This window comes from Eretmochelys imbricata, chromosome 1 (genome assembly GCF_965152235.1).
Source record: "Eretmochelys imbricata isolate rEreImb1 chromosome 1, rEreImb1.hap1, whole genome shotgun sequence".
In the NCBI taxonomy this organism is placed as follows: Eukaryota; Metazoa; Chordata; order Testudines; family Cheloniidae; genus Eretmochelys; species Eretmochelys imbricata.
Window position 1 is genome coordinate 63,269,106 of NC_135572.1, and position 12,475 is coordinate 63,281,580.

At 42.6% G+C, this 12,475-nt stretch overlaps 1 protein-coding gene across 1 annotated transcript in view; it reads left to right on the top strand.

The window, feature by feature from the left end:
• Positions 1-8,313: 8,313 nt before the first annotated feature.
• The window catches only part of EPSTI1 (epithelial stromal interaction 1), an 82,517-nt gene continuing 78,355 nt past the window's right edge, over positions 8,314-12,475 (top strand). The window contains exon 1 of the mRNA XM_077811902.1: positions 8,314-8,552. Within this exon, the coding sequence (XP_077668028.1) occupies positions 8,362-8,552 (191 nt within the window). The 5' untranslated portion in view covers positions 8,314-8,361. The remainder of the gene's footprint in view (positions 8,553-12,475) is intronic.

Genomic DNA, 12,475 nt, shown 5'->3' on the forward strand with positions numbered 1-12,475 from the left:
TAATTTTATATCATTCTAGTTTTCTAATCAAAATGTCATGTGTTACCAATTCAAACAACTTGCAGAAGTGTAAGTATATCACATAAATACTGTTACCTTTACCAACTAAACTTGTAATCCAGGTAGTTTGACAGGATCTATATTCCATAAACCCATGTTGGCTGGCATTAATTATATTATCCTCCTTTAATTCTTTATTAATTGACTTCTGTATCAGCTGCTCTCTTATCTTGCCCAGGATTGATGTCAGACTGACAGGCCTATAATTGCCTGAGTCATCCTGTTTACCCTTTTTAGGTACTGGCACAACATTAGCTTTCTTCTAGTCTTCTTGAACTTTTTCCATTGTTCCAAGACTAATTGACAATCAACATTAATGGCCCAGGGAGCTCCTCAGTCAAGTCTTTGAAAACACTTGGGTGCAAGTTATTTGGACGTGCTGATCTTAAAACGTCTGACTTTAGTAGCTGTTGTTTAACATTCTCTTGATATATTAGTGGAATGGAAAAAGTATTATCACCATCATATGATATGATTACATCATCTGTTTTTCCCCCAAATACAGAACAGAAATATTTATTGAAAACTTCTGCCTTTTCTGCATTATTATTGATAATTCTATCATTTCCATCTAGTAATGGACCAATAGCATTGTTAGGATTCTTTTTGTTCCTAATATACTTATAAGGAGAATAAGAAGGAGGTTTTTTTATACTGCTGGCCATAGGTTTGCTTCCCTTATCAACTTTCTATAATTCCTGGCTTCTAATTTAAATTCACTACTATCAACATCCCTTTTCTTCCATTTATATATATATAGACAGGGAAGTGAAGGCAGCTATAAGTAAGTAAGTAAATAAATAAATAAATATTAAAAATTAATAAATATTAAAAAGTGGCCTGATTTAGACCGGGAAGTGAAGGCAGCTATAAATAAATAAATAAAAATAAAAGTATATTAGGAACAAAAAGAATCCTAACAAAGCTATTGGTCCATTAAATATTTATTTGTTTGTTTATTTATTTATAGCAGCCTTCACTTCCCCGTCTAAATCAGGCCACTCTTTCAATCAGTAGGTATGTAGGGGGTGTGGCCCTCCCTCGCTGTCAATCTCTGAGGGAGGCAACACCTTTTTGCTGTCACACCTCTGGAATAGCAGTCTAACAAAGGGGGAAAATTAATAGTCTTTAGGGCTCAAACCCTTAGGCAGGCTAGAGTAGTGAATAGTCCAGAGGCTCAGGCACGACAGGGCCCCAAGCAGTCTAGGGTTGCCTCCCTCAGGCAGGGTCAAGCAGGGAAAAGTTCAGGGGCCCAGACCCTTAGGCAGGGCAGGGCACCAAGCAGTCTAGAGCTCCAGCCCTCAAGCCAGGTGGAGCAGGTAAGAGGAGCCTGGCCTTTAGGCAGTGGTGAGCCCCAAACACAGTCTAGCATCTTATCTCAGAGGACAGTAGATTAAGACAGGCCTCCTGGACTAAGGAGAGGAGGCTGCTACTCCATGAGTTGGGTGGCAGGGGGACACAGACCCACCCAACTCCACCGCATCCCAGCCCAGGGCCCTAACAGTGGCAGAGTGGAGATCCAGCCACAACACACTGACTTGGAGTCAGCCAGCAACCCAGCCGGATTGTAGTCAACTGGCCCTGGGCTACTTCCTCCCCTCCGCTTAGGGTGTACATGGGTCCTAGGTTTGTCCTCCATCTCCCCAGGATACACTGCCAGGGGCAATCCCAGCAGCTCCTCAGCATCAGGTGTGTATGGCAGTTCTGGTAGCTTGGGAGCATTCTCGGGACAACAGAAGTCTCCTGCGGGGCTCTGGTTCCAGCTGCAGGCTGGATGCATCTGTCTCCCTTGGTGGCTCCAGCCCAATTGAGTTGCAGGGCCCACCTCTTATACTTCCAGTTCCTGTTGCGCCCCTCTACTTCCGGCCTGGTGGGCATGGACTTCCTGGTTCTGCCCACCAGTGGGTGTCTGGACCTCCCTTGCTGTCAATCACAGAGAGAAGGCACACCTCTTTGCTACAAGGCATCTAATAAAATGTTCTTAAACAATTCATACATATCATTCACGTTTTTCTGATTAAATTCTTTCTCCCAGCTGATTTGGTTTATAATTGTTTTAAGCTTTGTGATACTATGATTGTAAAGCACCAATATAGATAGGTAGATAGATAGATAGATCTATATCTGGATTTTATTGTTTTCACATAATAAATGGGATCAAGTAATGATCACTTGTACCTAATGACTCTTAGTTTTTAGTTCTTTGATCAGTTCCTCTTTATTTGTCAAGATGCAGCCTAATATAGAATTCCCCCATGTTGGCTACAACACTTTTTGGGTTAGGAAATTCGCATCTATCATACTTAGAAATTCCAAGGAAGTTTTAGTACTGACAGCATAAGACCCCCAGCATATGTCATTCAAACTGAGGTCCCCATGATTGTGCAGCTTTTTTTTCTATACATTATAGATAGGTGTGTCGGGAGCTGGTCATCCTATTCCCTAATGTGATTTGGTGATCTGTAGCAGACACCAATTAATATCCCATCTTGTGCTTTATCTGTTAGAACATTGATGCATAAGCATTTGAGATTTTTTTTTCTGAGTTCTCAGTGATTTGGCAACAGGTAATGTCATTTTTGACATAAAGTGCCATTCCCCCTCCCCTTTTGCCATCTCCATTCTTCCTAAATAAGGTATAACCATTGGTTTTAATATTCATATCATGTGATTAATCCTACCAGGATTCAATAATACCAACGAGATCAAATTTCTGCTCATAAATGAGCAATTCCAATTGATCTTGTTTGTTACCCAGGGTCCTAGCATTGGTGTATAGGCAATTAAAGAACTTCTGTTATACCAATAAAATAAAACCCAACAGGATCTTTTAAAAGGGGGTAAGACAAAATGCCGTGTTTATTGTGAATACAAAATGAGGCACAGTAAACAAGTAATCATAAACATTCTATCCCATGTACTCACACAAAATACCAAAAGAGGCAAACCAAGTAAACAGTCATATTTACTACATCCCATTCACTCCCACACGCATACACATACAAGTTCTGCAAATTTCAGAGTAACAGCCGTGTTAGTCTGTCTTCGCAAAAAGAAAAGGAGTACTTGTGGCACCTTAGAGACTAACCAATTTATTTGAGCATGAGCTTTCGTGAGCTACAGCTCACTTCATCGGATGCATACTGCGGAAACTGCAGAAGACATTATATACACACAGAGACCATGAAACAATACCTCCTCCCACCCCACTGTCCTGCTGGTAATAGTTTATCTAAAGTGATCATCAAGTTGGGCCATTTCCAGCACAAATCCAGGTTTTCTCACCCTCCGCCCCCCCCCACACAAACTCACTCTCCTGCTGGTAATAGCCCATCCAAAGTGACCACTCTCTTCCCAATGTGTATGATAATCAAGGTGGGCCATTTCCAGCACAAATCCAGGTTCTCTCACTCCCTCACCCCCCCTGCAAAAACCACACACACAAACTCACTCTCCTGCTGGTAATAGCTTATCCAAAGTGACCACTCTCCCTACAATGTGCATGATAATCAAGGTGGGCCATTTCCAGCACAAATCCAGGTTTTTCTCACCCCCCCCCCCACCCCCATACACACACAAACTCACTCTCCTGCTGGTAATAGCTTATCTAAAGTGATCATCAAGTTGGGTCATTTCCAGCACAAATCCAGGTTTTCTCACCCTCCGCCCCCCCCCCCCCAAACTCACTCTCCTTGTGTGTGTATGGGGGTGGGGGTGGGGGGTGAGAAAACCTGGATTTGTGCTGGAAATGGCCCACCTTGATTATCATGCACATTGTAGGGAGAGTGGTCACTTTGGATAAGCTATTACCAGCACGAGAGTGAGTTTGTGTGTGTGGTTTTTGGAGGGGGGTGAGGGAGTGAGAGAACCTGGATTTGTGCTGGAAATGGCCCACCTTGATTATCATGCACATTGTAGGGAGAGTGGTCACTTTGGATAAGCTATTACCAGCAGGAAAGTGAGTTTGTGTGTGTGGTTTTTGGAGGGGGGTGAGGGAGTGAGAGAACCTGGATTTGTGCTGGAAATGGCCCACCTTGATTATCATACGCATTGTGAAGAGAAAAGGAGTACTTGTGGCACCTTAGAGACTAACCAATTTATTTGAGCATGAGCTTTCGTGAGCTATAGCTCACTTCATCGGACCTTCATCGGACCGATGAAGTGAGCTGTAGCTCACGAAAGCTCATGCTCAAATAAATTGGTTAATCTCTAAGGTGCCACAAGTACTCCTTTTCTTTTTGCGAATACAGACTAACACAGCTGTTACTCTGAAACCTGTCATTGTGAAGAGAGTGGTCACTTTGGATGGGCTATTACCAGCAGGAGAGTGAGTTTGTGTTGGGGGGGGCGGAGGGTGAGAAAACCTGGATTTGTGCTGGAAATGGCCCAACTTGATGATCACTTTAGATAAACTATTACCAGCAGGACAGTGGGGTGGGAGGAGGAGGTATTGTTTCATGGTCTCTGTGTGTATATAATGTCTTCTGCAGTTTCCGCGGTATACATCCGATGAAGTGAGCTGTAGCTCACGAAAGCTCATGCTCAAATAAATTGGTTAGTCTCTAAGGTGCCACAAGTACTCCTTTTCTTTTTGCGAAGTTCTGCAAAGTTGTTATAGTTACCAGCCTAGAGGTTGCTCATGCCAAGTTACTGGCCAGGTAACTTGGGCATGAGGGTGGAGCTGAGTCTTTGTCAGATGCGCATCCGATGCTCCTGGAGGGTGGTTGCAGAGCCAGACTCAAAGTCCTTAGTCTTTAGGGTCTGTTTTTATAGGAGTTTTATTCCTATGCCAGTCTATGGAGGTGGCTTTATCATGCTGTTGCTGAATCAGTCAGCACATGGCACATCCCTGACGGCTCCGTGCTGCCAGATGTTATCTTGTTATTCGGTTCTCCCATCCTTGAGGCTGTTGTGTGGATTCCAGTCTGCACTCCGGGGGCCATCCGCTTATCTCCACTTAGTGCATTCTTCGGCCAATCGATACTGAAGTGGTAACTCTTAGGCTGGCACTCCTAACCATGCATCTTCTCACACAACATCCATTCACATGCATTCTCGAGCTTTATTTCAACATATATCTCTTCTGACTTTAACAATTCTTAAAATGTAATGAAACTGCTTAACCCCCTTACCATATAACGTACATAACAAGCAAGATAAAGAACGTGAGAAGGGTGGGAGTCTCTGTGTGCTGTTCTGAGGAACAGTTGTTTTTGAAAAGTCTTATCTCTTCTGAGAACAGACTCTCTGGCCCAGATGTGCTGAGCAGTTTGGCCTTCTAATTAACATTAGTTTGGGATCTTTAAACTATATACAATTAAAAATCATATAGAAATCCTCTGGTATAATAACACTTCTTCTCTGCACATCCTTTGGTTCCTTGATTAATTTTGTTCTCAAAATCTCGATTTTGTGCCAAGTGTTCAGCTCTTCCCTCTTTTTACCCTTCCCTATTGCTATTAGTTTTATGCCCTCCTCGCTGTTCTAGCAAGCCTGTTCCTGAGAATATTGGTTCCACTTCTAATGAGGTGGAGGCCATCCAAATTATAAAGCCTGCTCTCCCCACAGAATGTGGACCAATATTCCACAAAACCTAAACCCTACACCCTATGTCATTTACCTGGAGGTTCACTTCCAGCAGTTCACTTCCAGAATCTTCTGCCCTCTGCCATCCTTCCCTCGTGGGACAGGAAGGATCTCAGAGAACATTGCTTGGACATTCTTTGTTTTCAGCATGCTTCTGAGTTCCCTGGAGTCATCTATTATCTGTGAGATATCCCGTGATACAGTGTCATTAGCGCTTACATGAACCATCACCATATGAACCATGTCAACACTAATGTGGCAATCAGGGAGAAATGTCACAGGCCCCTAGGAAAGGAATCACCAGTTCTAGAAATATGTGGCAGTTGGAGGCAGCTAGGAGCCATCAGACCAGAAGAAAGCTGTTGCCAGAAATTCAAATGACAATGTTGGGATCCTCGGACTTACGACACAATTCGTTCCTCAGAACTGCATGGTAAATCAAAATGTTGTACGTCGAAACCACTTTTCCAGAAGGAATCAATGGTATAAAGGGGGGGGATTGGTTCCTGAACCAAGGCTTGATACACTATTTTCACCACAGTAACCCAGATTTTTGTACTAACTGAATTATAGATGACGAATGTAGCAACATCAATTTATTTATTTGGTAAATAGCATTCAAATAAACATATAAAATCACATATGCTTTGACTTTCCATTTCCAGAATTTTTTGGGGCTTCCCCGAGGGCTGGGGCCCTTGCAGATGGTTATCTGATTGGTTTCCACAGCCGGGGTAGCTTGTTGCCGGGGCACCTTGCCGCTTGTTGTTGATTGGCTCCCAGCCCCGGGCTCGGCCAATCAGAAAGCTTGACCAGAGAAATCAGTGATTGATGGGGCTCAGCATGTGATGTGTGCTGTTCTCCCTGCCTGCTTTCATCTTAAGGGCGAAACAGGCTGTCAATTGAAAAGCGTCGTAAGGATTCCCCGTAATTGCTTCCCTATAACGGGCTGGTGTTGCTGCTACTGCTGCCCAGGAAGGGTAAAAAAGGTCCTGATGCTGCAGCAGGCTAAAAGTGCCTTACTGCCGCTGGAATTCTGAAGGCCCAGTAACTGCCTGTTGTTTGTTTGTCCATAAGAGCCTATATGGCCACTGACTCCTGTTAGACAGGATGCATAGGGTGGTAGAAAGAAAGAACCGAGAAAGAATATTCCTTCTGTCCTGCTCTGTATTCCTTGTAGGATCCCTTTACACTGCAGAAACAAACAAACCTCCTCTCCCCACAACATGTTACTACTACATGGCTATGTGTCCCAGTTAGGAATCTCGATTAGTCTGGGGCGCTAGGAGAAAGCTGAATATGTATATAAGTATAGATAGTAGAAATGATGGGCCTGCAGCAAAATAGTTGCGGGATCTATCCGAATAAAGGTGTCAAATTAGACTTGTGGCTGTTTTGTTTTGTTTGTTTGTTTTTTGTACCAGATATGATGGTGTTCACATTTTTTTCCCAATTTTTCCCCCCAGTATAGTAGAAGCAACACTGGCTCTCTATTTTGGTTATACAATTTCTGTGTTTTGTGGCCCAAAACTGGTAAGATCCAGCAGGATTCAGATGCTGGATCTGAGTTTCTGTGATACTATTACACTGGGGTCTGGATTTTTAAGGTGCAGTAGCAGCTAAATATGTTCTCTGGTTAGGCAATAAAATGTGGGCTGTTAGGACCAAAACCTGGCTGAATATAGGAGAATCCACAAGTTAGCACTGGATTTTTTTGACACTGTTTTATTGAATGAATTAGCATCCAGGTTTCTTTGGTGCAATCTGAGCAGCTATCTTGTTCTTTATTTAGCCAGTGGCATTTGGGAGACTGGTTCCAACTTGCAGGAATCTGGCAGAATTTGTGTGTTGGATCTAGGTTTTCCAGCTCTGTTGCACTGGGATGTATTGGAATCCAGATTTTTTTGTTAGAATAGGAGCAGCTAAACTTGTTCTCTACTAAAGCAGTGAAATTTGTGAAGCAGGTTCCCAAAATGTTCTGGATCCAGCACATTTCTGATGCTAGACCTGAATATTTGAAGTGCTGTTGTGCAAGGTGCATAGGATCCAGATTTTATTGGTTTTGTTTTCTATTTTGTTTAAGAAGAGTGTCTACATTTGTTCTTTCTTCAGGCAGTAAAATTAGGATGGTTGGAGCCAAACATCTGCTGGATCTATCAGGACCCAGATATTGGATCTCGGGTACTGCAACACTGTTGAGCCACAATTTGTCAGGGGCCAGGTTTTTTTGATGCAGTAGGAAAAGTTAGACGTGTTCTCCAGTTAGGTAGTGTAATTTGCGGCATTGGGGTCAACAAGTGAAAGGGATCTAGATTTTACCCAACCCCTACTTTAGATATTTCAGATATGTTAATTCAAAGAGAGCTGAGGCTGCACAAACTGTCACCCAGCTGGGCCATTAGAATGAGAGCAGAAAAGCTTTCTTTCTGTTTCAAAAAAAACCTCCAGTTCCCAGTTACCTTTTGTGCCCTTGTCACTCAAGTGATCAGCTTGAACTCCAGGTGGAGTAGAGGTGATTGGGTGAATGAGGAAGGGGAAGTGCTCCTGCACCTGTCAGAGCAGGGAGGAGCTGATTTGGGGTGGTCTTATAAGAAATTGAAACCAACTGACTGTAACTCAGCAGTTTTTTCTTTCATTTCCTGGTTCCTTGTCAAAAGTCCCTGGCTGGGCGGGATTTACAGCCTTCTTTGACAAGACAGGACACCCTTCGAGACTATGTATGGGGCAACAAGATGGGAAAAAGACAGCAGGCACAGGGTGGCTGCTACCTCCACCACCTCCTATTCTAGGGGTTATCAGGAGTGGGAGAACTCTGGGCTGACAGAAGGAGCTGGAAATCCTAGGGGGGACCTGACTTCTGCAGAAAAATTGGGGTGCCAAAAACCAACCTTGCAACAGGAGCAGCAGTAAGTAGCAACCAGTCTAGCCAAGTTTGTATGTATTTACAAAATAATATTGTGAGTATTAAGTGCCAGTGTTTCACCAGACTCAGTGTGTGTATTTATATAAAGGATGTGAGTACAGAGGAAATTTTTTTGAAAGAGTTTAGGGTCAGACTTTCAAAATGCTTGGCCCTTAACTCTTTTCTGAGAATCTGACCACTTACTTGTGCCTAAATGAGAGCTGAGCTCTTATGAAGACTCTGGAGATATGGTTCAGAGATAATATTGCTGTGTGACCATGCACATGTACTTAATATGTTCATGTAAAAAACATAGGCTTTGTGTGCATGCATTAGGTGCAGTGGGCTTACAGAATTTGGTGTGTATCTCTATTACTATCTGTTTCTAAGCAGATGGTATTACGTACATTGTGAATACGTGTATGGACTCTTAATTAGAGAAGGTCTTGAACTGGAATGTCAAAGCCAATTCTGATAATCTTTTTCACCTAAATTTAATCACAGGAGATGGATTAAAAACTGCCAGATCCAAAAAATCAACTTTGGTTCTGAGCTAGAACTGATTTCCTTATGTAGTTTGGATGCAACCCATGATGGCAGGAATTGAAGACTAGTTTGTAAATGCTTAACCCCGACAAATGTAAAGCCAAAGCCTTAACCCTGAGCTGTAGTTTAAAACTAACTGGGTTCCAGCCATCTCTAATTTTAACTTTTAGTTATTGTAACTAGATATTCTGCAGGCTGTATGCTCTGTGTATGCATATGCACCTCCTATATGTATGCTTAGCTGGGCAAAACTATTAATTACTTTTTTTCACCCAAATTTAATTATTTTTTGTTTCCAAGTTATTTCTACACTGAACACTGTTAATGATAATGTTAACTATTCTGTTGATCTTGCTGTTTTTCTTTTCTTTCAAAGTGCAGCTCGTTTAAATTAGTCCTGCTCACTAGAAGCTGTTTCAGTTTCCTTTCTTTCTTTTACTGAAACTCAAGGAGGGAAAAGGGTGGAGCTAACATGGGACAACTGTGGGACAAAAGATCATAAACGCTAGTTGGAAGTTTCACTTTTTATTTTAATTTAATTCTCTAATGTTGAATGCTTGAACATCTAACAAGTTGTAAAATGATCTACTCTTGGTATGTATGGGCTATTTAGTTCTGGATAACTTCACATAAGTTTTCTTCTGTTTGGGAAGATAATCATGCAGTCATGAATCTGATTAACTTCCTGCCTCTTCCAAAATTAGAAACAGGCAAGACAAAGACAGTTCGTGCCACCTTTTTTTATTCTTTCTCTATTCTGGGGCTATCCAGGGATCAATTCAGCCTCTAGCATAAATTAGAATAGCCCCAAGGCTGCTCTAATTAACACACAGATAACTATGAGCTCAGGGGATTTTTCTGGCAGCTGGGAATAGCTAGAATGCAGAGGCATTCTGGCCACCTCCTTTTCTTTGCATGACAGGAACACTCCTTACACCTGGAACGTTGGGAAATCCTATGACTGTCTTTCTAGCTCTGTACTATTAAGGAATTTGAAGAACAATCAGACCAAAGTAAAATCTGAAACTCTTTCAAACTGTTTCTGTTCCATCAGGATGCCTGACAATGAGAGGGAACCATCTGTCAGGAACTTAGCCAGCAATAGCATCTGTTCAAATTCAATTTGGAAATGAAACTCAAATGCCTGGACAAAACCCTATAGAATATCTTTGAAAGCCAAAATAGGGAAACAATGAATCAACAGGGTGACAAGAGCTTGAAAACACCTACTACTTGCTACAGTCAGTTTGTGCTTATTGGGTTGCTTGACTTCAAGTCTGTAACATGCTGTGAGGTTACATTTACTTGTAAAAGTTGATTTCCAAATTGCATGTGTTCAGAACAAACCTGAAAAAAAAGCTTATCCTGAAAAAATAAATCTGCAAAAGGTAGAAAATGAAAGTGTAGTCAAGCGACTAAGAAAGGAAAAGGTTGTGATGGCCCCTCTTGTTCAGCAACCAGCCTTGACTCTTTTTTTTATCTGACCTTGTGTAAAAATAGTTTCCAATAAAATCCACCTTCCTAAAAAACAAACCTGCTATCATAAAATCCAAGGAGATGACATTGTACAAATGAAAACAAACATCCCTTGCCATGCAAGATGAAAAGAGAAAGGACACAGTGGAACACTTGTTTACAGAACACTTATACTTTGCATTTACAGTTTAAAAAAATCTAGTTTTTTTTTCAGTCTTTATGCTCAATTAAAAAAAATCCATACAATCTGTTACCAATAGAAATCTACTTAGACAAATGGAAAATAAAACTGCAGTCTTTGTGCAATCAGATTTTAAAGGCCTGAAAATGAGTCCATTAAACTGGAGGCAAGAGGCTCTTCAAAACATACCTGTAGACAACTGTCCTCTGTAATTGCAAGATGGTATTCAGTGAGTTCCAGAATCCTCTGAATTACACAGGTTGTTTAGGGCCTAATTCTCTACTCTATTCGCAAAAAGAAAAGGAGTACTTGTGGCACCTTAGAGACTAACCAATTTATTTGAGCATAAGCTTTTGTGAGCTACAGCTCACTTCATTGGATGCATACTGTGGAAACTGCAGAAGACATTATATACACAGAGACCATGAAACAATACCTCCTCCCACCCCACTCTCCTGCTGGTAATAGCTTATCTAAAGTGATCACTCTCCTTACAATGTGTATGATGATCAAGTTGGGCCATTTCCAGCACAAATCCAGGTTTTCTCACCCTCTGCCCCCCCCCCCCCACACACAAACTCACTGTCCTGCTGGTAATAGCCCATCCAAAGTGACCACTCTCTCCAGCAGGAGAGTGAGTTTGTGTGGGGGTGGGGTGGGGTGTGAGAGAACCTGGATTTGTGCTGGAAATGGCCCACCTTGATTTTCATACACATTGTAAGGAGAGTGATCACTTTAGATAAGCTATTACCAGCAGGAGAGTGGGGTGGGAGGAGGTATTGTTTCATGGTCTCTGTGTATATAATGTCTTCTGCAGTTTCCACAGTATGCATCCAATGAAGTGAGCTGTAGCTCATGAAAGGTTATGCTCAAATAAATTGGTTAGTCTCTAAGGTGCCACAAGTACTCCTTTTCTTTTTGCGAATACAGACTAACACGGCTGTTACTCTGAAATCTATACACAAGTAAATCTCCCATCACTACACCTTTCAGGATCGCACTCATTCATACAGGGTTGTCACCTTTCTAATTGTTGGTAACTGGACCCTTGAGGTCCTGCCCCTGTTCTGCTTCTTCTCCCGCAAGGCCCTGCCCCCATTGCTTGCTCCTCTCCCACCCCCTTCTCATGGTTGCTTGCTGGATTGTCTCAAAGAGCCTGCCTGTAGGTAGGAGGCAACCCTGGCTCAACAGGGGCTGGTGTGGATTAATGAATGAGGGCCCTGCCCTGCGGTAACCGGACTTTTAGTTCAGATGCCATTTAAGGTTGCTAGTTCCCCTTTGGACTGGACTTTCCGGTCAAAAACCGGGAACACGGCAACCCTAATTATGGCACCCAACACAGAAGCCAAAAACCAGACTGTCTGGGTAAAACCTGGCCAGATGGCAACCCTACACTCTGTCATTATTGGCTAGTGAGTCATCTAATCCATCCCCATGTATCAGTTTCCCCAGAGAAGTGTGGAGATAAATATTTCCTTTCACTGTTGGCATTCAGATGACATCTACTGAACAGCAGAGAGCAGTTCACCATGATTTCATTTTAAGGTAACTCTCCCCTAATCTTAAACTGTGTGATAGTATAGTGCAGTGGTTCTCAAACTAGGGCCGCCGCTTGTTCAGGGAAAGCCCCTGGCGGGCCAGGCCGGTTTGTTTACCTGCTGCATCCACAGGTTCGGCCGATTGTGGCTCCCACTGGCCGCGGTCCCCCACTGCAGGCCAATGGG